This window comes from Nycticebus coucang, chromosome 20 (assembly GCF_027406575.1).
Source record: "Nycticebus coucang isolate mNycCou1 chromosome 20, mNycCou1.pri, whole genome shotgun sequence".
Taxonomy (NCBI): Eukaryota; Metazoa; Chordata; class Mammalia; order Primates; family Lorisidae; genus Nycticebus; species Nycticebus coucang.
In genome coordinates this window covers 1,146,793-1,172,636 of record NC_069799.1, presented here as the reverse complement: position 1 = coordinate 1,172,636, position 25,844 = coordinate 1,146,793, and the positions used below count along the sequence as shown (strand labels likewise).

The 25,844-nt window shown below is 40.1% G+C and overlaps 1 protein-coding gene and 1 long non-coding RNA gene across 7 annotated transcripts in view; one reads left to right on the top strand and one right to left on the bottom strand.

Annotated features, from left to right (window-relative positions):
* PLD1 (phospholipase D1) overlaps nucleotides 1–25,844 on the top strand; it is a 354,936-nt gene that overhangs the window by 105,983 nt on the left and 223,109 nt on the right. For all 6 annotated transcript variants that reach the window (XM_053572730.1, XM_053572727.1, XM_053572729.1 and 3 more), the window contains 5 exons: nucleotides 4,746–4,936; nucleotides 5,170–5,297; nucleotides 7,163–7,308; nucleotides 7,470–7,578; nucleotides 9,035–9,100. In XM_053572730.1, coding sequence (XP_053428705.1) covers nucleotides 4,777–4,936; nucleotides 5,170–5,297; nucleotides 7,163–7,308; nucleotides 7,470–7,578; nucleotides 9,035–9,100 — 609 coding nt within the window. In that variant the 5' untranslated portion in view covers nucleotides 4,746–4,776. The remainder of the gene's footprint in view (nucleotides 1–4,745; nucleotides 4,937–5,169; nucleotides 5,298–7,162; nucleotides 7,309–7,469; nucleotides 7,579–9,034; nucleotides 9,101–25,844) is intronic.
* Nucleotides 2,420–25,844, bottom strand: part of LOC128572687 (uncharacterized) — a 45,302-nt gene continuing 21,877 nt past the window's right edge. The window contains exons 2-4 of the long non-coding RNA XR_008376232.1: nucleotides 4,809–4,951; nucleotides 3,885–3,952; nucleotides 2,420–2,646 (exon numbers count right to left, since the gene is read on the bottom strand). This is a non-coding gene — a long non-coding RNA (uncharacterized LOC128572687). The remainder of the gene's footprint in view (nucleotides 2,647–3,884; nucleotides 3,953–4,808; nucleotides 4,952–25,844) is intronic.

Here is a 25,844-nt window from a genome sequence, read left to right as displayed (position 1 = left end):
CGGGTACTGTGCTTTTCAGCGTAGGTATCCAAGAAGTGACAGATAGTATTTTCCTGGCCATCAATACTTGAAATAGATGTCAATTTGCCATAACACTCTTTGCCTCTTGAAATAGAGTTTGAATTCAAAAATAGGACTGAGACAGACTAAAAGAAGCTGGTGCTACAGCAAAGAGGATAAAATTTAAATTCAGGGCAGATCAAAGGAAATGACTAAGAAAGCTTGTGCCAGAAAACAGACCCCTTGGATGTTTTTAAAAGGCCATTGAGGAGGTCAAGAGTTAGGGAAAATCATGAGAACCAGGAAATGATTTTCATGTGAGAATGATGTGAGTTATATCCTAATTCAGTGTTGGGTGGTGACACAGCTATCTGGGAGGCAGTCTCCTCTGCAAACAGTGACAGCTTTGCTAAGGCATTGCTTATGTATTTGTTATCTAGAAGGGAAAACATCTACTTCTCTTTGATGTTCTACTTTCTAATCTTGTTGAAAATTAAGATCAGAAGAAAATTCTAGATTGCTCTGATTTCGTCACTGAATAACTAGAGGTCATTAAATGTTCCCTGCAAAGATTTTTAATTCAAGTATCAAAACCAGGGAGGGAAAAAACCTTATTTACTTCCTGGATACAGATGCAAACAGAAATGAAATACAGCTGTCCTTATCTCTCCACAGTACCATCTCTTCTTGGTACTGAAAGAGATAATGCTTTTGCAGTATAATTTTATAAGGAGGTAACAAAATCAGTTAAATTATCTTAAGTGAAAACACTGAAGGCATTTTCCCATTGCTGGTTAAGATAGGCTGTAACTGTGCAGCTGCTCTTCCCCTACTATAGATTATTTTATATGAAACACTTGACTAATGGATGAAGGTCTGATAACGTAGGAGTATAAACGACCTTACAGCCTGATATTCAAGAACAAAACCAGTAATACAATTGTTGTATGAAAAATTAGCACTAAACATCCATTGCTACAAGTGAGAGGTAGAGATGGATAGACCACTTTATTGTTTTCTGTTTTTAAATGGTAAAGTCTTCACAAAAGCATGAACAAATCTGTAAACACTGTGAGTCCATGAAGTTTAACATGATCTTACATAATATTATGAAAGATTAAAAAAGCTAAGAAGAAATGTGGGAAGCTACTGAGATATGTTGCTTTCATAATTGTAATGACTGTGGGATTAATATGATCCCTTTCAAGGGCCAAGGAAGGGGAAGGGAGGGGGGAGGTTTTGGTGGAGGGAGGGTAATGGGTGGGGCCACATCTACGGTGCATCTTAGAATGGGTACAGGCGAAACTTACTAAACGCAGAATACAAATGCCTACATACAGTAACTAAGAAAATGCCATGAAGGCCACGTTGAACAGTTTGATGAGAATATTTCAGATTGTATATGAAACCCGCACATTGTACCCCTTGATTGCACTAATGTACACAGCTATGATTTAACAATAAAAATAAATAAATTAAAAAATATATGATCCCTTTTGAGATAACCAAGGTGGTTAAATTTTTTGTTTCAGAACTTAAATTTTATATGTATAGAAGATTAAATCTATAAACGTAAGAGCCCATCAAAATAAAATCAATAATTATCAATAAATACAGACCTCTATAGCCAGGTGTAAGATTTTAGAGCCAGACACATCTGTTTTATAAATTCAACATTGCTGCAAGTTAAGTGATCTTGGATAAATTATTTAGCTAAATCTCTCAGAATAATCATATCTCCCAGGTAGGATCATGGTGAGTATTAAGTAACATAGTGGTACTAAAATAGTGTTTAGCACATAATGAACACTTGATAAATGATAAGAAGTTTTTTTTGTTTCCTTTCTCACTCTTCCTTAAGCTTATCACTATCTAAAATAAGATGTTTATTTAAGTTTGAAACACTGGCCCTGAACTATTCATCTTAATTTATCTTACAATATCTCAGAATTAACATGCGTTTTAAACATTAGCACTTTGTCTGAAAGGAAAGTCAGTTTGAGTAACCCTTGCCTTTCTTCACTAACCTAAGAAGGTTGGCAAGGTTAACCATAAGTCTGTTTAATCAGTAAAAAAACTTTAAAAAATTAAAAAGCAATGATATGATGTAATTTCTTACTTGTTTTTCCTTATCTCATTTCCTCTAAATTTTTCATTACCTTACATTTTAAATAAAGCGAAATCTGACTCATAGTTGGCATGTAATAAGTGTTTGTTGAATAAGAGGAAAGAAATAAATATTTTAATTGTGACAAGAGACAACACCACCTCCGTGGAGGCTGAATGGACCTTGATTAAATTACCCACTACCCATGTCAGAAAACATTCTGCTGCCTACTTCTCTTATGCAGAGCTATTGAAATTCATTTCTTGGGATAAAAGAAGAGTTAAGGTAATTAAATAACAAGGGGAAGCTGAATAATTTTAAGCATCTTTTATTTACAATTAGGATTTTAGTGTTAAAGGGACCTTAGAGATGAAGTAGCTCAACCTCCTTAATTTACAGAGGAGGAAACCAAGACCCGGGGAGTTTAAACTGGGCTGCAGGAGGAGTTCATTTCTCTGCATTAGAGTTAGCTCTTAAAGGGTCTTGTCCTAGGGTACTTCACACTTCACACTTCCCTCCATTCCAGGGCATTTATGTATCTACAAAAAATAGACAGCAAGATAAAGCCTGTGACTGAGAACATGGGTCTTTGGGTTGGAGAAACCTGACCCTACACCCCACCATAAATGTGTCACCTTCTATCAATTGTCCAAAGTACTAGTCACCTTACCTAATCTTTCTGGGCCTCAGTTTCCTTATCTATAAAGAGGGGATGACAAACACTTGTAATATTCAAGATAGAAACAACCAATCTTCATAGTTTATTATCATTATTATTATTATTATTATTATTATTATTTGGCCAGGGCTGGATTTGAACCCACCACCTCTGGTATATGAGGCCAGCGCCCTACTCCTTGAGCCATAGGCACCACCCCATAGTTTATTATTGATGGTCAGTGGGATGATATAGTTAAAGGATTACCACCAGCCAGTGCACACTAAGCTAACGGGTGCCCATTAACTATGATTATACTACAAATTAGAAGTGGGAAAAGGTGCAGGCAAAGATAGTCCTGTATTTTGCTAACAATAGGTCACAGATTTGGCACTAAGCTTCTTTTACAGCCAACACAGAGGTAAAAACATGATCGTTCACACTGTTAATAGGGAACTTTGGTGTATTGATTACATGCATCTGGCTAACCAGGACCACCTCCTTCACTCCCATCTTTGAATTTTCAAACAAAGTCTTCATTTACCAGAGAGAGCATTGTGGGTTTTAAAGACATGTTGTGATACCGTAAGGGCTGCCAGGTTTGCCTGAGACCCAACGTTTCCCTCACAGCCACACAGCCTTTTGATAGCACCTGTGGGAGAGACTCAGCTAAGTGTTTTCCCTCAGAATGTCCATTCTCAGGAAGCTCAAGGTTTTGGAAGAAAACAGGAGTGAGTTTGGGGTTATGCAGCTTATCTGTCTTTGTACTTTCATTCATTGCATCTCACATCTGGCAGATGCTCAGTAGATAGGTGTGATTCACAGTTACACATCAACAAGTGCCAGAGAGTTACTGGTAGAGAGTCCTTTGGTTTTAAGCCCTAGTTGTAATGGCGAGATTATTTCTACATCAGGCAATATAGACTTTTCATCAAACTCAAAGCTTAAATGTTGGTATTTTACATGGGAAATGGATTGACTTATGTTATTAGATGTCAGAATGAAATAAAACCAATTTCTTTAAAAAAGAATTAGAGAGTAGTATAATTCTAGCATCTCAGGTATCTTTCAGAACAGGCATATTAATCATTTCCTTTGAAGACATGTATATCATTATACCTCATGTGTAGTCATGGCTGAGCTCTCATTTTCCAAAGAGGTAACATGCACTTTGCTTGGAATACCACCTACAGAGGAAATATAGAAAGGTTATTAATATAGAAATATTAACATATTTCTAAATCTGCATATTGAGATATGTGAAATATCCTAAATTTTCTTTAGGAAATATTTAGAGTTGCTTATTTTATGTGGTATTTTGTCTTTATCTGTATTTATTATAGCTAAGAATCAATTTCCTTCTGTGAATAACCATTCCTAAACCAACCACCCTTAAATCTCTCCTCATTTACACAAGTTAATAAAATTGGATGAGAGAAATGTTGTCATTTATTTCCTATGGTATTTCTTTTCTTTCTTGTTTGCAATTAAGTGCTTTATTCTATTTTCATTTATAAGCTGGGCAGTACTATAAATGTTAAATAGGAACATCAGTTAAAAGATTTGTTTTGGCTGTGCACTGAGGCTGTAATCCCAGCACTCTTGGAGGCTAAGGCAGGAGGATCTCTTGAGCTCAAGAGATTGAGACCAGCCTGAGTAAGAGTGAGACCCCATCTCTACAAAAAGGAGAAAATCTAGCTGGGTGTTGTGGCACACTGCTGGGTGTAGTCCCTGTTACTTGGGAAGCTGAAGCAGGAAAACGCCTTGACCCCAGGAATTTGAGGTTGCTGTGAGCTGCAGCACCACTGCACTACAGCCTGGGTAACAGAGCAAGGCCCCGTCTAAGAGGTTGTTTGGGATAACTGAGGCTCACCCAGAGCTAGTTCACTTGCTTCTGTCTGCTGCTTCTAAGCCTATATTCAAATTGTGTTTTATTTGACCAAAATAAAAAGGCTTTGTAACCCTTTTCTTCTTTTCCAGCCCCTCTGCTTTTACTCTATCCGAAGCTAACATGTCACTGAGAAACGAGCCAAAGGTCAACACCTCTGCACTGCGCAGAATCGCTGCTGACATGAGTGACCTGATAGAAAGCCTGGACTCGCGGGAGCTCCACCTTGAGGGCGAAGAGGTGGAATATGATGCATCTCCTGGAGACCCCAGGACACAGGAAGGTAAAGACTGGTGATCTGAGGAGGAAGAAAACAGTTTATCAGGGCTGGCTGGCAGAGCACAAATTTGAAATAACCAGGAAATGATGGGCTTTCCTTACAGATACCATATCATAACACTGGGGTGAGGTAGTTTCATAAGAGCCCCACTTGTCCTACAGTCTCTCAAAATGCCTGTTAAAGGCAAGTTATGCTAATATTACATGTTGTAATAACTTTGCTTACTTATTTTTCAGAGTATATCCCTTTCTCTGCTGTTTATAACACCCAGGGATTTAAGGAACCTAACATACAGACGTATCTCTCCGGCTGTCCAATAAAAGCACAAGTTCTGGAAGTGGAGCGCTTCACATCCACGACAAGGGTCTGAGTCTGCGGCCTCCGCTTTTGTCAGGGTTTATGGATTGTATATTGCCGTGTTCCCTTCTCGGGTTTCATTTGTTTGTTTGTTTGTTTCTCTGTCACTTCTAAGTCCTTATCACCTCCCAGGCCTTGCTTCTTTCCCATTTAATCTTTATTCTCAGACTCCTCTTCTTCCATCCTACATAATACTCTTTCCTTTTAAAGACATTTAAGGCAATTTCAGTTTAATAAGTTGCAAAGTGCCTCTCCTAATCCTCTCTCTTGCTGATTTTCTGTTCCATGTGGACTCTTAGGCATGCTTATCCTGCCTGGAATGGTAGGTACAAGTCAAGGGACAGTTAAGCTTTCCTAACTCTTATTTAGCAAAAAAAGTTAGTGTTACCTGGCTCCTAATAGAAAAAAAAAAAAAAAAAAAAGCCAGGCTACTGTCTTGGGCGGCACCATTGCCTGAGAGAACTGCTGGCATGCTCCGCCTCTCTCACTTGTTCCTGGGGCCCCAGCCTTTAGTCCTCATCCAAATATTTTTTCCACTGAACACTGAAAGGGCTTTGGAGTAAACTCTCTAACAAGCACAGCCGTGCCCTTTGCCATGGACTGCAATAGGAGGAGCTGTTGGGTAGCTACCTTTGCTCTACCCCTGCCTGGATTTCGTACTTGTCAGGTCTGGAGGTGGGAATGTTACTGCAGGGGGGTAGCCTTTGTCCCTTTAGGTTAGGCTCCAGCCTGGCCAAATGAGGCCACTGGTGGCTGCTGCCTCAGGGGAAGTGTGGTTAATAACCTCGTGCCTTCCTTTCCTCTTTGCCACCTTGCCCTGTGGAGGGTGGCTTATGTGGCCCTGTTTTCCTGATGGCTTTGTATGGGGCTCTGTCCTGCCCTCCCCGTGCAGGCACTGACTCCTAGTCACACCCACCTTAGTGGGCACTGCTCAGAAAAAGCTTTCAGCTTTTTCTAAGAGTTGTGCTGACCATACACCACTGAGCACAACTCAGCCAGAAAGGTCTTTAAAGTGACCTCTGTCTTCTTATTTTGCCGTCCAGGTTTTAGATGGAGAGGTAGAAAGGCATGCGGTTAAATGCATGAGCTCTAGAACAGGACAGCGTGGTTTAATTCTTGTCTTTGCTTTGTGATCTTGAGCAAGTTACTTAACCCCTCTGGTTCTCAGCTTCCTTATCTGAATAATGAGTATAATAGTGCTTACCTGCTAGGTTTATTATGGAGAATTTAATAATAATAAGTAGTGGTATATTGTTTAGGCATGCACTATGAGGATTTGATTGCAACATGCAGCATTACATTACGCAAGTGTGCTCTGCACACGCACACTGCCCAGTGCCTCAGGTCAGGGGCTGGTGTAGGGCAAGACAGGACCTTGAAATGGTACGAAAGTAGAGACATGGAAGGGAGGAGGCATGGCATGCTGTTTGTGGAGGACAAAAAGGGCCAACATGGTGTTCCCAGCATCCCTTACTTCCTTCTGCTCTGTGATCCCCAACAATTGCCTGTTCACTCCTTGTGTTTGTGGACTGGACCCTGAAGGCTAATTAGGGTCTTCACTCACTGTCTCCTTGGCCTGGTTTCTAGTTTCAGGTATGTGGGTGGGTGGGGGGAGTATTTTGGAGGGATAGGCTTTGTAGTGATTTGTCTGATGTGATTCAAAGTTTGTCTTATGTAATTTATCAGGTGAGCATTTAAAAGGATATTTCTGTAATCAGGTGTTTTTGAAAAAAATTGCTTCAGTACTTACATAAAATGAGTAAGCTGGACTTAAATATACTTCTATGTTGCTGATTTAACTGTTGTTCATTGAGAGCTTTGGAATTTTTGTGGTAATCTAAAATGTCCACTGTTTTTTATTTATCACTGTAGGTACCAAGTATCAATCTTTACACCATTGAATTAACACATGGGGAATTTACATGGCAAGTTAAGAGAAAATTTAAGCACTTTCAAGAATTTCACAGAGAGCTGCTTAAGTACAAAGCCTTTATTCGAATTCCCCTTCCCACCAGAAGGTAACCATTTCAGAATTAACATAGTGTTATTGTGATAGTGTGTTTCATTCATATTATAGTCTAGTCCATTGTTGGCGAGTATTTTTAATTAAATACAAGGCATATCATGAAAGATATTACAAGAATCATATTCAAGGAATATTCTAATATGTTTGTTTTAGGCACACATTCAGAAGACAGAATGTTAAGGGGGAGGAGCCCCGGGAGATGCCCAGTTTGCCTCGTTCATCTGAAAACAGGATCAGGGAAGAACAGTTCTTTGGTAGGAGGGTAAGTGCTCTCCCTGCTCTTCTGTAAAGTGACTTTGCAGCTCTGGGAAGCCACGTCTTCTGTCAGCAGTGAAGGGGGTCCAGCTGCCACTTCTTCGTACTGCTCAGGCACCAGGCTGTTTAGCTTTCCTAGAACTTGTTAGGCATCCCTTTATTCCCCAAGCCAGTGAGAGATGGCATTTCTCTAGGAGAGGAAGAGTGTTCTTTGTGAGAACTTAGTTTATGAAGAAGCTGCTTCCTTGCTGAAAGCTTTCTGGGCTTGTTGTAGTCAAAGTCTGAACTCATGTTATGGGTGTCGAGATCTTTCTTTAAAACATGCATTTCCATATATTTGCTTGGTATTTTTAGGGTTTTGTGTTGGATATATGTAAAATCCCATTCCTAGACCGGGCACGGGCAGTCATGTGGGGGACATAGCACCAAGACAGAAGGCATGAGGGGGTGGGGGGGACAGAGGACCAGGACAGAAGGCAGGAGGGGGTGGGGGGAACACAGCACCAGGACAGAAGGCACAGGGGTGGGGTGGGTGGGGGGACATAGTACCAAGACAGAAGGCAGGATGGGGTGGGGGACACACATCTGCCTGCTCTGCTTCAGTGACAGGAGCTAGGTTGGGTGGAAAAGGTTTTTGTTTGTTTGTTTGTTTGTTTTTATGCTAGGAAATTAAGAATTTGTTAATTTCTGTCATCTCTATTTTGTAATCTGAAACTTTCATGCTCCAGAGGGCATGTTTGACATGTTCTCCGTGGCTGTCATCTTTTTTCAAAGTCTTTTCAGGGGGTTGGAAGAAATATTTTGCATAATATCTGTACATATGAAATGATACAGTTTGGGCCACTGTGTCCAGGGATCTGTGTTGTGCTGAGAATGAGTATGGCTGTTATAGCAGTGATTCAGCAAAGGGGCACTGACATGGTCGGCATGATGACTTTTGTTGCTTTGCAGCCCCAGCCCTGTATTCCTCCCCTCTTCTTTAACATATTTAATAGTCGATACATTTTACTAGAAAATTTTGTACCTTTAATCCTTCCCTTTTTTCCTGAAAAGCTGTTTATAAAATTATAGTGTACCTGCCAGTAAATTTAATGTTAGAATAGAAAAAAGTATAAGATTTTTACAAAATCAACAAATGCTTTAAAACTACCTGGTATGGGCAAATCCAGCTCTAACGGATGGAGGATTAAAAGAATATAAAGCTCCAGGCTTGTTAGCAGTTCTTAGCAGACCCAACCAGGTGCAAAGTTAAATATCAAGAAGAGATTTAAATAACTACTAGAGAACTATGGAAATCACACCTTAAGACTGTTCAGGATTCCTTTCCTAGTGACCATATCTATCGATAATTAAAAAACTTATAGAAATGAAGATGAAATGATGATCTCATTATTATTATTACTATTTAAGTTTTTTTAATACATTGACCATGTTAACCATTCTCTAAAATATTTGCATTACAGAAACAACTGGAAGATTACTTGACAAAGATCCTAAAAATGCCCATGTATAGAAACTATCACGCCACAGTAAGTACTAGGGAGGGATTTGACTGTGAAGTGATTTGTAATGTAGTGAATTGGCAGCTAATTTTGGATCATTTTATTAACATTAAGTGATTGTATCCACATCTTGAATTAAAATAAATTAAATGAATATAAAATTGATTTGCCAACAAGGAATCAGTGATGGTGGTATTATGCTATTTTAAATTTTTTGAATTTATACCATTGTCTACAATGGCAGATTTAAATGAATTTCTAATCTCCTGTAGGTTAGATTATCTAGAAATCAGCCCTCTTCTCTCTTCTGGCTTCCAGAATAATGCCAAAAAGCACTTCTAGCTTCAAAGAACAATGTTGAGCAGTAAATTATAAAAATAGTTTGGGGAGAGTTGAACGCCTAAGGGATGTGTGGCAAGTGGCTGCCATCTGACTGGCCTGTGATGCCTGTAAAAGGCTTGGGTTTTTTTTTTTTTTTCTTTGTCTTTTTTGACAGGGTCTTGCTCTGTTGCCTAGGGCAGTGGTGTCCTTATGAGGTTGCTCACTGCAACCTCAAATTCCTGGGCTCCAGGGATCCTAAGCCCTGTCTTTTCTTTCTTTCTTTCTTTTTTTTTTTGGACAGAGTCTCACTGTGTTGCCCTCGGTAGACTGCTGTGGCATCACAGCTCACAGCAACCTCCAACTCTTGGACTTAAGCCATTCTCTTGCCTCAGCCTCCCAAGTAGGTGGGACTACATGTGCCCACCACAATGCCCAGATATTTTATTGTTGCAGTTGTTTATTTGGCCTGGGCTGGGTTCGAACCCGCCACCTTTGATGTACGTGGCTGGCCCCATAACTACTGTGCTATTGGCACCGAGCCTAAGCCCTATCTTTTCATGTGAAAGTGAGAAGCATGGGAAAATGTGGGGGAAAGAAAAACTTTGAGAAATCTGAGACAAGAGAAAAGAGGTGATGGAGCTTAGAAGCAGCCACAGAGATTAAGCTTGGGAGGAAGGCAGCTGGGAAGCAGGAAGGTGTGGACTCTGCAGTGTCAGCAGTGTTCTTCCCTGTGTCCTCTGAGAGGCCTTTGAATGAAGGAGTGGTGGGTGGGGACTGTTTCAGTCATCCCGAGGGCTAGGTAACTGAGAATGCACCAGTTCAGGGGTTTCCAGCCTGTAGCCCCATGGGTGGCCTGCCAGGCTGATGTTGCCAGGATTTTTTTTTTGCTTATCTGTAGCGTCAGATATCAGGAAATGTAGCGACTTTTTTTCTTTTTCTTTTTTGCTAGTGAACGTTTGTGTTTGTGTATTTAATATGTGGCCCAAGGCAAGTCTTATTCTTCTAATGTGCAGCAGAGAAAAAGAAAGGGTGACCACACTAGGTTAGTATGTCTCGTCTGTGTCCGTGTAGCTGGTGTCCCACGTTTGCATGCAGTGTGTATGCGTAGCTCAGGAGCTGGTGCAGCTGTGACTTGGAGAGAGGGCAGCATATGAACACACAGAAGGAGAGGGAGACCTCAGGGCCCTGGTTCTGCTGGGTCTCTTGCCCTGCAGCAGGTCCAGATGTGCCTCTGGCTGGCACCCTCACACACAGCTGACCTGTGTCTGGCTGATGCCTGCCTTCTGCAGCAGCATGTGCTGAAGGTTCATTCAAGGGACTCAAAGGACCTTCAATAGCTTCATAATCTTAAAAAGAAGTTTTCTCAGGGTGGTGCCTGTGGCTTAAAGAGGTAGGGTGCTGGCCCCATATGCAGGAGGTGGTGGGTTCAAACCCAGCCCTGGCCAAAAAACTGCAAAAAAGAAAAAAAAAACGTTTTCTCAGAAAACCAGGAATTTGGGTTCAAGAGGATCTCAAGAGAAGGATGACATGAGGCGTTTCCTCCCTTCTAGGATGCAGGAACTCACTCCCTGTGGATATAACATGCTGACTAAGGATGTTACTGCTGGTAGTTTTTAAAATGCTGCCTTCTGTCAGTGGAGCTAATATTTCTGGAGGGCTTGGGTCTACGCTTGGCACACAGTGCTCCGTGATGTCTTCTCTAGTTACTGTAGTTAGTAATGCTATTACAATTCCTGAATGCATGCCTTTTTTTGTTTTGTTTTGAGACATGGTTAGAATGTAATGGCATCATCACAGCTCACAGCAACCTCAAACTCTTGGCTCAAGCAATCTTTCTGCCTCAACCTCCCAAGTATCTGGGACTACAGGTGCCTGCCACCACACCCAGCTATATTTTCTATTTTTTGAAGAGACTGAGTCTTGTTGTGTTGCTCAGACTGGTATCAAACTGCAGCCTTAAGTGATCTTCCCACCCCAACTTCCCAAAGTGCTGAGATTATAAGCATGAGCCACCATGCCTGGCCCAGACACATATTTTTACTAGAAAACATTCAATCTTTTCCTGAAAATTTTCTAATTTTTATTAATAATTAAGCATTTTAATTATAGCTGAATTTAACGTTATAGTACAAAAATCTATTAGAAAAAAATCAGCTACCTCGGCCGGGTATGGTGGCTCATGCCTGTAGTCCTAGCACTCTGGGAGGCTAAGGTAGGAGAATTGCCTGAACTCAGGAGTCAAGACCAACCTAAACAGAGTAAGACCTTGTCTCTCTACTAAAAATAGAAAAATTAGCAGGGTGTGATGGCTGGCACGTGTAGTCCCAGCTGGGTGGAAGCTGAGGCGGGATTGCTTGAATCCAGGAGTTTTAGGCAGCTTTGAGGTAGGCTGACACCAGGGCACTGCTACTAGCTGGGGGCAACACAGTGAGACTTTTGTCTCAAAAAAAGAAAAAAAACAGAAAAACAGCTACCTTATGTATTTTATTCTCAGAATATTGAGGTGGTAGCAATGGGACCATAGTAAAAGAACACTTTAAAATTAACCCCAAATACCAATGATAAAAGCAAATGACATTCCTTACTCTTGACAGCAGATAACAACAACAAAAAAATCCTTAAAAAGAAACAAAAAAAAAAAAAAACACTGCTTCCTGATGTCTTCTCTGAAATCCAACATGCTATTTTTTTAATAGAGAATGATTTAAATGTGATTTAAAATGATTTAATGTGTTCTAGTACACATATGTAATAATTCTCATTCTCTTTTATTTTTCGGCCTTCCTGTGACTTGACTTTTATTATTTCTTCTGGCTTTAGAACAATACTTGGGGAGTTAGTTCACTCTTCGCTTTCTCTGTACATTATTACATTTTGTAGTTTAATATTGACTAAAGAATGGTTACATTGTTAAAATGTTCTTTTTCGAGAACCAAGAGATGAATCCAGCTACTTACCGTTATTTGATCATTGACAAGCCAATTAAAAACATTCAGTGGGCCAAGAAATGAATCCAGCTACTTACCGTTATTTGATCTTTGACAAGCCAATTAAAAACATTCAGTGGGGAAAAGATTCCCTATGTAACAAATGGTGCTGGGTGAACTGGCTGGCAACCTGTAGAAGACTGAAACTGGACCCACACCTTTCACCATTAAACTGGACACACGCCTTTCACCATTAAGATAGACTCTCACTGGATTAAAGATTTAAACTTAAGACATGAAACTATAAAAATACTAGAAGAGAGTGCAGGGAATACCCTTGAAGAAATTGGTCTGGGTGAGTATTTTATGAGGAGGACCCCCTGGGCAATTGAAGCAGCTTCAAAAATACACTACTGGGACCTGATCAAGCTTAAAAGCTTCTGCACAGCCAAGAACACAGTAAGTAAAGCAAGCAAACAGCCCTCAGAATGGGAGAAGATATTTGCAGGTTATGTCTCTGACAAAGGTTTAATAACCAGAATCCACAGAGAACTCAAACGTATAAACAAGAAAATAACAAGTGATACCATCGCAGGCTGGGCAAGGGACTTGAAGAGAAACTTCTCTGAAGAAGACAGGTGCACAGCCTACAGACATATGAAAAAATGCTTATCGTCTTTAATCAGAGAAATGCAAATCAAAACTACTTTGAGATATCACCTAACTCCAGTAAGATTAGCCTATATCACAAAATCCCAAGACCAGAGATGTTGGCGTGGATGTGGAGAAAAGGGAACACTTCTACACTGCTGTTGGGAATGCAAATTAATACATTCCTTTTGGAAAGATGTTTGGAGAACACTTAGAGATCTGAAAATAGATCTGCCATTTAATCCTATAATTCCTCTACTAGGTATATACCCAGAAGACCAAAAATTACATTATAACAAAGATATTTGTACCAGAATGCTTATTGCAGCCCAATTCATAATTGCTAATTCATAGAAAAAGCCCAAGTGCCCATCGATCCACGAATGGATTAATAAACTGTGGTATATGTACACCATGGAATATTATGCAGCCTTAAAGAAAGAAGGAGACTTTACCTCTTTCATGTTTACATGGATCGAGCTGGAACATATTCTTAGTAAAGTATCTCAAGAATGGAAGAAAAAGTATCCAATGTACTCAGCCCTACTATGAAACTAATTTATGGCTTTCACATGAAAGCTATAACCCAGTTACAACCTAAGAATAGGGGAAGGGGAAAAGGGAGGGGAGGGAGTGGGAAGGTGGGCAGCGGGAGGGAGATTGGTGGGATTACACCTGCGGTGCATCTTACAAGGGTATATGTGAAACTTAGTAAATGTGGAATGTAAATGTCTTAGCACAATAACTAAGAAGATGCCAGGAAGGCTATGTTAACCATTGTGATGAAAATGTGTCAAACGGTCTATGAAACCAGGGTATGGTGCCCCATGTCACATTAATGTACACAGCTATGATTTGTTAAAAAAAAAAAATCCCATCTGCAAAAGGTCTATTAAGAAGTTATTTTTACATATGCACAGTTCATACGTTTGTACTTTATAATTATAAAACAACTCTATTTTAAATTCATTCAGTCCTTGAACAGGTAGAATCATTGATCACAGGTCAAGGGTCTGAATAGGATGTGACCTTAATCTCTGTGGGACCATCCAGATCTGTACTTTTACCAAACAGCTTAGGTGATTCTTACCTTCAGGAGAGTATGAGAAATGTTGTAGTCATCTTAGAGATGTCAGTAAAGCTGGACCACTTTAAAAAGTGGAGATGGATTTTATTATTGCAGTATTTGGATAATGGTGTGTTTTTCGAAGGAGTTGGGTTTAGACTTCAAAGCATGGACTGTTGTTTTTCTCAAATGGCTTTTAAAATTAGACATGATTCTCTCCTCTCACTTTTTTATTGTCTTTGGTAGGGTTTGTACTCAGACAGCTATCTTTTCTTCTAGGATTACAAAGACTTCCTCTGTTTCTAATTCCTTTTCTCTTTCTGTGGTTCTGAGAATATCCAGGTGCTTTAGTATATCTAGCATCAGACAGTTTCTTCAGTGATTATTAGTAATTGCTTCAGTTTTCTTTGCTTCTTTGTAAAATTGAGACAAATGTATTTCACCTTTTTCCTCTAAGCATAAATATGTAAAAGAAATAGCAATATCTGGCTCAGCGCCTGTGGCTGAAGCAGCTAAGGTGCCAGCCACATACCTGAACTGGCGGATTCGAATCTAACCCGGGCCCACCAAACAATAATGACAGCTGCAACCAAAAAATAGCCGGGCATTGTGGCGGGTGCCTGAAGTCCCAGCTACTTGGGAGGTGGAGGCAGGAGAATCACTTGAGTCCAGGAGTTGCTCTGAGCTGTGATGCCACAGCACTCTACCCGGGGTAACAGCTTGAGGCTCTGTCTCAAAAAAAAAGAAAGAAAGAAATAGCAATATCTGAGTTGTATAGAAATATAAATAATCTAAAACAGGAACTCTGTTTGTTTTCTGAAATTGAATTAGTTTTGGCTGTAGTAAAGAACCCACCAGTGAGGCATTTTAATTAGTAAATGGAAAATGCTTATCCTTCAGGGAATTGAAAGGAAGAGGAATGAGTAATAGTAAATATATGTTTTTTTTTACTTAGGATTAATATCTAGAATTGGAACAAAATGCAAAATGTCGAAGAGAAGGGCTGTAAGCTGATAGGATCATATCCCTGATTTGAAGTAAATAATTTAACTCCCTCTGATAACCCAGATTCATTCTTCTAGTTTGAAATAAATCTTATATACAGCATCCCACGCATCAATGATACCGAGTTTGCATCACCCTTGTTTTGTGAGATGAACAACTTTACCTTAAAGGATAAAGATGCACATGGTGTCCCCCAGCAGGCTCAGGTTGTAGAGAGTGACCCTCAGCCTTTGTCCAGCCTCCCAGCTTCCTCATAGGTCAGAAGCTGACTTTGCACCCAGCCTTTCCTGGAACCAGGGGCAGCCTTCTACACTCTTGTCTCGTCTGCTTTACTGCTGGTGATTTCTGACTCAGCCACTCGCTTGAATTTTAGCTGCCTGAGAAGTAAAAGGAGCCTCTGAAAGTCCCTCTCCCTTGCAATGTTCTACAAAGACGAGTGAAGCGCAGTGGGTATAGGACTGCCAAGTAATTCCTAGGGGCCCCGTGTTACCTCCAGAGTTTATTCCTTGTCTCTTGGTGTGGAAATATTTTTGCTTTTGTTTCTCTAACTTTTCCAGTATCCAATTGGTAAGTCACATTGTAATTTTTCACTTGTGACCACTTTCCACCTAATACCAAGAATGTTATTAAATTGCATTTTTCACAAATTCCTTTGCCAAAAAACAAAGAAAGATAATGATTAGCCTATTACTTAACAGATCAATGGAATAAGCCCTGTGAAATACTGTTAGGCTAAGCTGATCTTTAAATTCTTACTTCCGAGTCCCCTGCCCACATGGAGAAAGGAATTCTTATCACTGAGAAGTCTGGACAACATTATCTTTGTCACATTGCAAAATTCTAAGCTACATTTGCCTCTCAGTTGACTTTGACATATTTAGTTTTAATTTGATAAATCTGTATTAGAATGTTTAGTGCAGAGTTTTTTTTTCTTTATAATAGGGCTAGTTCCTTATTGAAATTTCGTTTTAGTCAAACTTTACTAAAGGCATTAGGATAAATTAAATTTCATATTACCATGTAATTTTTAATTTTCTACATTTTAATGCCTAATTATTTATTTATTTATTTATTTATTTATTATTATTTTTTATTAAATCATAACTGTATACATTGATATGATCATGGGGCATCATACATTCGCTTCATAGACCATTTGATTTCATCACAATGGTTAACATAGACTTCCTGGCATTATCTCAGTTACTGTGCCAAAACATTCACATTCTACATTTACCAAGTTTCGCAAATACCCCTGTAAGATGCACCACAGGTATGATCCCACCGATCCCCCTCCCTCTACCCCAATCCCCCTCCCTCCCCTCCCTTTCCCACTTCCCCCTATTCTTAGGTTGTAACTGGGTTATAGCTTTCATGTGAGAGCCCCAAATTAGTTTCATAGTAGGGCTGAGTACATTGGGTATTTTTTCTTCCATTCTTGAGATACTTTACTAAGAAGAATATGTTCCAGCTCCATCCATGTAAACATGAAAGAGGTAAAGTCTCCATCTTTCTTTAAGGCTGCATAATATTCCATGGTATACATATACCACGATTTATTAATATATTCGTGGATCGATGGGCACTTGTGCTTTTTCCATGACTTAGCAATTATGAATTGGGCTGCAATAAACATTCTGGTACAAATATCTTTGTTATGTTGTGATTTTTGGTCTTCTGGATATATGCCCAGTAGAGGGATTACAGGATTGAATGGCAGATCTATTTTAAGATCTCTAAGTGTTCTCCATATCTCTTTCCAAAAGGAATGTATTAATTTGCATTCCCACCAGCAGTGCAGCAGTGTTCCCTTTTCTCCACATCCACGCCAACATCTCTGGTCTTGAGATTTTGTGATATAGGCTAGTCTGACTGGAGTTAGATGATATCTCAAAGTAGTTTTGATTTGCATTTCTCTGATGATTAAAGATGATGAGCATTTTTTCATATGTCTGAAGGCCGTGTGCCTGTCTTCTTCAGAGAAGTTTCTCTTCAAATCCCTTGCCCAGCCTGCGATGGGATCCCTTGTTTGTTTCTTGCTGATGCGTTTGAGTTCTCTGTGGATTCTGGTTATTAAACCTTTGTCAGAGATATACCCTGCAAATATCTTCTCCCATTCTGAGGGCTGTTTGTTTGCTTTACTTACTGTGTTCTTGGCTGTGCACAAGCTTTTTAGTTTGATCAAGTCCCAGTAGTGTATTTTTGAAGCTGCTTCAATTGCCCAGGGGTGTTTTCCTCATAAAATACTCGCCCAGAGCAATTTCTTCAAGGGTTTTCCCTGCACTCTCCTCTAGTATTTTTATAGTTTCATGTCTTAGGTTTAAATCTTTAATCCAATGAGAGTCTATCTTAGTTACTGGTGAAAGGTGTGGGTCCAATTTCAGTCTTCTACAGGTTGCCAGCCAGTTCACCCAGCACCATTTGTTAAATAGGGAATCTTTTCCCCACTGAATGTTTTTAATTGGCTTGTCAAAGATCAAATAGCGGTAAGTAGCTGGATTCATCTCTTGGTTCTCTATTCTGTTCCAGATATCTACTTCTCTGTTTTTGTGCCAGTACCATGCTGTTTTGATCACTATCGATTTGTAGTAAAGTCTGAGGTCTGGTAGTGTGATTCCTCCTGTTTTGTTTTTATTTCTGAGTAATGTCTTGGCTATTTGAGGTTTTTTCTGATTCCGTATAAAACAAAGTATTGTTTTTTCAAGATCTTTAAAATATGACAGTAGAGCTTTAATAGGGAGTGCGTTGAAATTATATATTGCCTTGAGTAGTATGGACATTTCGATAATGTTGATTCTTCCCAGCCATGAGCATGGTATGTTTTTCCATTTGTTAACATTTTCAGCTATTTCTTTTCTTAGAGTTTCATAGTTCTCTTTATAGAGATCTTTCACGTCTTTTGTTAGGTAAATTCACAAATATTTCATCTTCTTTGGCACTACTGTGAATGGGATAGAGTCCTTGACTGCTTTTTCAACTTGACTGTTGTTGGTGTATATAAAGGCTACCGATTTATGGATGTTGATTTTGTAACCTGAGACGCTGCTGTATTCCTTGATCACTTCTAAGAGTTTTGTACTAGAGTCCCTAGTGTTTTCCAGATACACAATCATATCATCTGCGAAGAGCGAAAGTTTGATCTATTCTGACCCTATATGGATACCCTTGATCGCCTTTTCTTCCCTAATTGCAGTGGGTAAGACTTCCATTACAATGTTGAAAAGCAATGGAGACAATGGGCAGCCTTGTCTGGTTCCTGATCTGAGTGGAAATGATTCCAATTTAACTCCATTCAATATGATATTGGCTGTGGGTTTGCTGTAGATGGCCTCTATGAGTTTAAGAAAAGTCCCTTCTAGACCAATTTTCTTGAGTATTCTGATCATGAAGGGATGCTGGATATTATCAAAAGCTTTTTCTGCATCAATTGAGAGAATCATATGGTCATTGTTTTTTAATTTGTTTATGTGCTGGGTTACATTTATAGATTTACGTATATTGAACCAGCCTTGAGACCCTGGGATAAAACCAACTTGGTCATGATGTATAATTTGTTTGATGTGTTGCTGGATTCTGTTTGTTAGGATCTTGTTGAATATTTTTGTATCTATATTCATTAGTGATATTGGTCTATAATTTTCTTTTCTTGTTGGGTCTTTTCCTGGTTTGGGGATCAGGGTGATGTTTGCTTCATAGAACGTGTTGGGTAGTCTTCCGTCTTTTTCTACCTTTTGGAACAGGTTGAGTAATATAGGTACTAATTCCTCTTTAAAGGAGGTTTGGTAGAATTCTGACGTAAAACCATCTGGTCCTGGGCTTTTCTTTTTAGGGAGGTTTTGTATAGTTGATGCTATTTCTAAACTTGATATGGGTCTGTTCAAAATTTCCACTTGATTCTGGCTAAGTCTTAGAAGGTGGCGTGCTTCCAAGTATCGATCAATTTCCTTCAGATTTTCATATTTCTGAGAATAAAGTTTCTTGTAATATTCATTAAGGATTTTTTGGATTTCTGAGGAGTCTGTTCTTATTTCATCTTTGTTGTTTCTGATTGATGAGATTAGAGATTTTACTCTTTTTTTCCTGATTAGGTTATCCAAAGGTTTATCTATTTTATTGACCTTTTCAAAAAACCAGCTTTTTGATTTATTGATCTGTTGTATTATTCTTTTGTTTTCAATTTCATTTAATTCTGCTCTAATTTTGGTTATTTCTTTTCTTCTACTGGGTTTGGGGTTGGAATGTTCTTTCTTTTCCAGTTGCTTGAGATGTCCCATTAAGTTGTTAACTTCCTCTCTTTCCGTTCTCTTCAGGAAGGCTTGCAGTGCTATAAATTTCCCTCTTAGAACTGCCTTTGCGGTGTCCTGGAGGTTCTGATAGTTTGTGTCTTCATTGTTGTTTTGTTCCAAAAAATTGGCAGTTTCTTTCTTAATCTCATCTCTGACCCAGCTATCATTCAGCATAAGGTTATTTAACTTCCATGTTTTTGTATGAGTATGCAGATTCCTGTTGTTACTCAATTCATGTTTTATTCCGTGATGGTCCGAGAAGATGCAAGGAATAATTTCTATTCCTTAAAGTTACTGAGGTTAGACTTGTGACCTAAAATGTGGTCAATTTTGGAGTAAGTTCCATGGGCTGATGAGAAGTATGTGTATTCAGTTTTTTTGGGATGAAATGTTCTGTAGATTTCTGCTAAATCTAAATATTGGATGGTTAGGTTTAAATCTAAGATTTCCTTGCTCAACTTCTTGCTGGAGGATTGATCCAATACTGCCAAAGGAGTGTTGAAATCTCCGACGATTATGGAGCTGGAGGAAATCAAGTTGCTCATTTCTGTTAGAGTTTCTCTTATAAATTGAGGTGCATTCTGGTTGGGTGCATAGATATTAATAATTGAGATCTCATCATATTGAGTATTACCCTTAACAAATATGAAGTGACCATTCTTGTCCTTCCTTACTTTTGATGGTTTAAAGCCTTTTGATATATCTGCAAATAAAATTGCAACACCTGCTTTTTTCTGATTCCCATTTGCCTGAAATATGGATAACCATCCTTTCACCCTGAGTCTGTATTTGTCTTTTAAGTTAAGATGTGACTCTTGTATGCAACAAATATCTGGCTTGAGTTTTTGTATCCAGTCAGCTAACTTATGCCTCTTTAGAGGACACTTTAAGCCATTCACATTAATGGAGAGTATTGATAAGTCTGGTGGAATTTTGGGTATCGAGTTTTTCAAAGGTGCAGTGGACATTTTTAATCCTTTTGCCAGTGTGGAAGTCGGAGTTTGATACGAAGTTTCTGAGTGAGTTTACTTTTGTGGTATAGGATTGGGTTGGTCATTGTGGAGGATAGGTCTGAGAACATCCTGAAGAGCTGGTTTACTTATGGCAAATTTTTTCAACATATGAATGTCATTGAAGTATTTAATTTCTCCATCATAGATGAAACTCAGTTTAGCTGGATACAAGATCCTGGGTTGAAAGTTATTTTGCTTTAAGAGACTAACGGTCGATGACCACCCTCTTCTGGCTTGAAAAGTTTCAGCAGAGAGATCTGCAGTTATTCTAATATTCTTTCCTTTGTACGTAATAGTTTTCTTTCGCCGGGCTGCTTTGAGAATCTTCTCTTTCATGTTAACTTTAGTGAAGCTAATTGTGATATGCCTGGGGGATGACTTATTGGGGTTGAATCGTGTTGGCGTTCTGAAGCTGTCTGCTATCTGAATTTCAGATTCTCTAGGCATGTCTGGAAAATTTTCTTTCATAATTTCATGCAGAAGGGCCTCTGTGCCCTTCGAGGCCACTTCATCATTCTCAGAAATCCCAATTATTCCTATATTGCTTTTCTTCGAAATATCTGAGAGTTCTCTTGAGTGAGTGGTCTGTTTTTGCTCTCCATTTCTCTTCCTCTTTGAGAGATTGGGAGTGTTTGAAGACTTTATCTTCAATGTCAGAAATTCTTTCTTCTGCTTGCTCCATTCTGTTGCTGAGGGATTCTACTGTATTTTTCATAGCTCTGAGGGCTGCAAATTCTTGCTTCAGTGTGTCTAAGTCTTTGGTGGTTTTGTCTTTAAATTCGTTAAATTCTTGAGACAACTTTTGAATTTCTCCTCGAATTCCTAATTCCATTTTATTAATCTTGTCTCCAATCCAAATTCTGAATTCGATTTCTGACATCTCAGCCAGTTGTTTATGAATGGGATCTTCAATCACATCTGCCATATCTTTTCTTGGGGGGGGGTTTGATCTATTCTGGTTATTAATGTTACCAGAGTTTTTCCACTGATTCTGCCCCATGGTTATTTTACTCCCTTTGATTTTTCCCCTGGGGCTTTATCGAGGGCCCGTACAGTGTTGTGGCCTGAGAAACTGGGGCCCTGTCTTGTGTGGTGGGGCTAAGTGGTTCTGTCTTGTTTTCAGCTGGTTTCTGTTCGATCCTATTGTAACGTTTACTCTGGCTTGAAGTCTCAGCTATGTGGAAAAACCAGCAATTAAGTCACCCTGCCCGCCCACCTCTGGCACCAGTTGGAAAAGGAAAATCAAACCTTCCTACAACCGCATACCCAGGGCACTGCCTGAAAAGCCTCAGTCTATTAGTGCAGTTCAAAAGGTCCAAATCGATTGTCTCAATCGGCACCTGTTTCAGGTGGGAGAGTTCAAGAAGTCTCTGGGAACTGGATCCCAGGGGTCTGGTGACTCCTCTTATATGGCTTACTCCAGTGCTGCGTGGAGTCAGGAGGAGCTACCTAGCAAATAGATCAGTCTGGGAAGGTTGATGTCTCCTTCCCCACTTTGCCCTTCTGTCGGACCCAGTCACTGGTATCTCTGCAGATGGCTAACCCAGTTGCCTGTAGTGAACAGATACTCCAGGGGTTTGCACCTGCCTGAATTGCAAGGAAGTCTGCCAGGCCCCTGCAGTCTGCCGCTATCTAGCAGGAGGAGATGGGGCCTGACATCTTTGAGTGCTTGATGCAGGTGGAGGGAGGTGTTCACTCAGGCTTAGCCCCGTCCCTGATTGATGTTGCTAACAGAACAGAACAGACAACTTTGTGGGGTTCTGTCTCTGTTTCTGCTAAAATCGCCTACAGAAGATGGGCTGTTCTGAGTTCAAATGTCTTTGCTGCTGGAGGTTTGTGTCCAATTACCTCTCTGTGTCGGCCCTGCCCTGGAAGCTTTCTGGGTGTGTGAGCAGCGTCAGGCAAATCCTTTGCTCACTGGTGGCCTCCTCTGGTTGCCCAGGGAGACAGTGGGTGTGGCTTCAGAATATCCAGAAGTGAGCCGTTTTGCTGTTTAAAAAAAAACGGCTGTTGATTTGCCTCCAGGAACTGCTGCTTTGGTGTGGGTACCCAGCCGACCCTTTTCTCCTCTGTCTCGCGCCCCAGAGTCAGCACTGAGCGGCCGCAGTTTATGCTCTGTCCACACCCCTTGAGAGATCTCCCAAGAATCCGGACTCCTGGGGGGCAGGCCCCCAGACCCCCGAGTGAGAGTGAGGGGAAGCTAGAGTTTCATTCAGTTTTATGCCTGGCTGTATTGTTGCCCGGGGAGGGCTGCTGCACCGCACCACAGGGAAGTGCCGCCAAGGCATGACTCTTCCTCAGCAGAGTGCCCTCTCCTCGAGTGCCCTCTCCTCACTTGTGTGTCTCAGAGTCAGCGCTGGCCAGTTGCAGCTTGGGCACTGTGCCCGATTTCTCCCTCGAGAAATCACCCAAGGATCCAAACTTCTGAGGGACAGGCCCCCAGACCCTGAGTGAGAGTGTGGGGGAGTGCTGAGAGCTCAGCGGGGAAGCTAGAGCTTCATTCAGTTTTATGCCTGGCCGTATTAATGCATGGGGATGGCTGCTGCACCACACCACAGGGAAGTGCTGCCAAGGCATGACTCCCCCTCAGCCTGGTGCCCTCTCCACACTGCGTGCCTCAGAGTCAGTGCTGACCAGTTGCAGCTCGGGGACTGTCCACTCCCCTTGAGAAATCACCCAAGAATCCGAACTCCTGGGGGACAGGCCTCCAGACCTCAGTGAGTGGGAGGGGAGTGTTGGGGATTCAGGGTTGTTGGCAAACGATTTTTAAAGTTTTATACAGTTTTATGCCCGGCAGGAGAATGCCATGGCTCCCTAGTAGGGGAGGTAGGTCCAGTTTTTAGAAGGTCTCTCCCGTGGAGTGTAGTGGGAGGGCCTTTAATTTCTGCCTGTTTGTTTAATTGTGGGGTTCTTGAGCCAGTCTCATGGGGGAGGGGGATTCCCGTCCGCTTGGTGGTGGATTTTGTACCTTTTGTTTGCATCCTTGTGATCACAGCTTGCCTCAGTAGTGTTGATGTGCGTTCTTCAACCTTCTCTCTTGGTGCGGCTTTAGTAAGTATCCACTAGGATACTTACTAAATTCCTGTCCCTTAACTCTCCTTCTGGACGGGAGCCTCTGTTGAAAGCTGGCTTCAGTCCGCCATCTTGTCTCTCCCCCCCTCCTAATTTTTTATTTAGATGAAATTCTTTACAGTTGGCAATTTTGTTATGATATTCTAAACTTACAATTTCTGAATGATTTCAGAGACTGTTTCTGTTGTCAACTATTTGATGATAAGAGCTGTGTGAATAAGAAAAAAATCCAGATATTAGATAAGTAGTTTCCTTGATTTTTGTTTTCATTTCCTATTCTTCCCAGCTATTATGTGACTTAGTATAAATTAGTTACACCTCTGTAATAGTTTCTTCAAATGTTAACTAGGATTGATATGATTTGTCTGCTCCCTACAGATAAAATGAGGAATTGTGGTTTAGGATTTTGACACATTTTGATTCTGTGGCTGACAGTCTGAGCATCCTTCTGATAACTCGTGGCTGTTGTATTTTTCTTAAAAAGCACTTCCACAAATCAGATAAAACATGCATGGTACTAAATGAATCACTGTGTTCCATATGAGGAATGAAACAAAGACTTTCACTTTTAGAATCCTTATTTTAAAAATTACCTTATGAAGATATGTCCAATTTAGGATTTGTAAACATATTTAAGCTCTTTTGAATTTTAAAGATCTACTTTCTCTAAATAACCCTTAAAAAAATGAAAGAAATGCAATCATTTAATTCAACCTCCCAGGAACTGACAGCTCTGAGATGTTTGTAACTTTTTTATAAGGTTAGTAATTAGATAAATCCAATCAAATATAAAACTTCGAAGAAAAACTTTTGTTTTCTCTCATTTTATAAGTGTAGACAAAATGTCTGCTCTTTGGCGATGTCCTGTCAACTAGGAAGTGGTCACCTCCCGTGGTGCTGTGGCTCTGTGACCACCTCCCCCCCGTGTCTGCTGAGGTGCCTGTCTCCAGGCTCTGTCTCCCCTCTGCTTCCTGAGGGTGGGAGACATTTTTGTATCTGTTCTTCTGTCAGCACTGTTGGTGACATAGTCTAAGAACTACTGGAACATCTGAATTTACAGAGGGCTGCTTTAAAAACATCTGTATATTGGGAACAATAGACTGTTTAACTTGAGTCTAATTGTTTCAGGAATTACTTGAGGTAAAACTCCCGCACACACTTAGCTTTGCATAATGTTGATTTGCTTTCCCTCCAACCTCACTGGTTAGAATATGCAAGGAATTTAGTTCGACTAAGATAAATGCTGACTATCTTTTAAAAAATTGTTTTATTATTTATTTATTTATTTTTATTGTTTGGGATTTTTTGAGGGTGGAAAGAATTAAGTTGCCCTGATTGCATTTGTTAGGTAAAGTCCCTTTTATAATTGTATCTATCTTTTTATTTTTGCAGCTTAGAAGTGAGGTGCTGATTTGGTCTCCCTTTGTACTGAATCACTGTTTTGTTACTTAGGTCTTCCTGGATAGCTTGGCAAATAGGCAACTCTAATCCATTGGCTGCTTTTGTATGTTTTGTGAACTAAGACTAGTTTTTACAATTTTAAGTGGTTGAAAACATCAAAGTAAGAATAATATTTTGTGATAGATGAAATTAGAATATATTCACATTGTATGCCCATAAATGTGGTTTTACTGGAGTGCAGCCATACTCATTTCTGTGTGTCTGTGGCTGTTTTCATGCTGTAACAGTAGGGCTGAGTAGTTGTAACAGACACTGTCTGTTAAAAGCCTAGAATATTTATAAAAGCCTATAAAAGCCCAAAAATATTTATAGTCTGATTCTTTGCAGAGAACTTTTACCTATCCCTGCTCTAAACCTCAGGTTCCTCTTGTGTAGAATAAGTAAAACAGTGGCTGCTTCAAAGGAGTTTCAGAGAATTCATGAAAAATGCTTGGCCTGTAGCCAGGGCTGTTATAGTTTTTAATCTTCTAGTGATTTACACAGTTAAGGTCAACCTAAAATTCTCTTCCTTTTCAACTCATTAAAAATAATTGTTTCTGTTATACCTAATGTTCAAAGACCTCCTCAGTCTCTTTTCACCCTGCATTGCACTTAATTTCCATTACCCTCCTTCCTCTTACTCACTGTAGCCCAACTGAATGCCCTTTGCCTTCTTAGACTGTGTGTTCTATTCCCCTTTCATCTCCCTTCTTGAATTATTTTATTATTTCTGTGTATACTATGCCACACAACCCCCCCCTTACAACAAAAGCAGACACAAAAGAATATTGGGAGTAAACTCTCTCTGCACTCTTCTTTCTGCATCTCAGGGCTCACGTCACTCCCTTTGGTGTGCCGTGATTATTTACATGCTTCTGAAATGCCGTCTTTCAGGGCAGGGCCGTCGTTACTGATCTGTGTAGTCTGCAGGGTATACCAGTGTTGACATATAACTGTACCTAACAGATTTTTTTTTTTTTTTTGCAATTT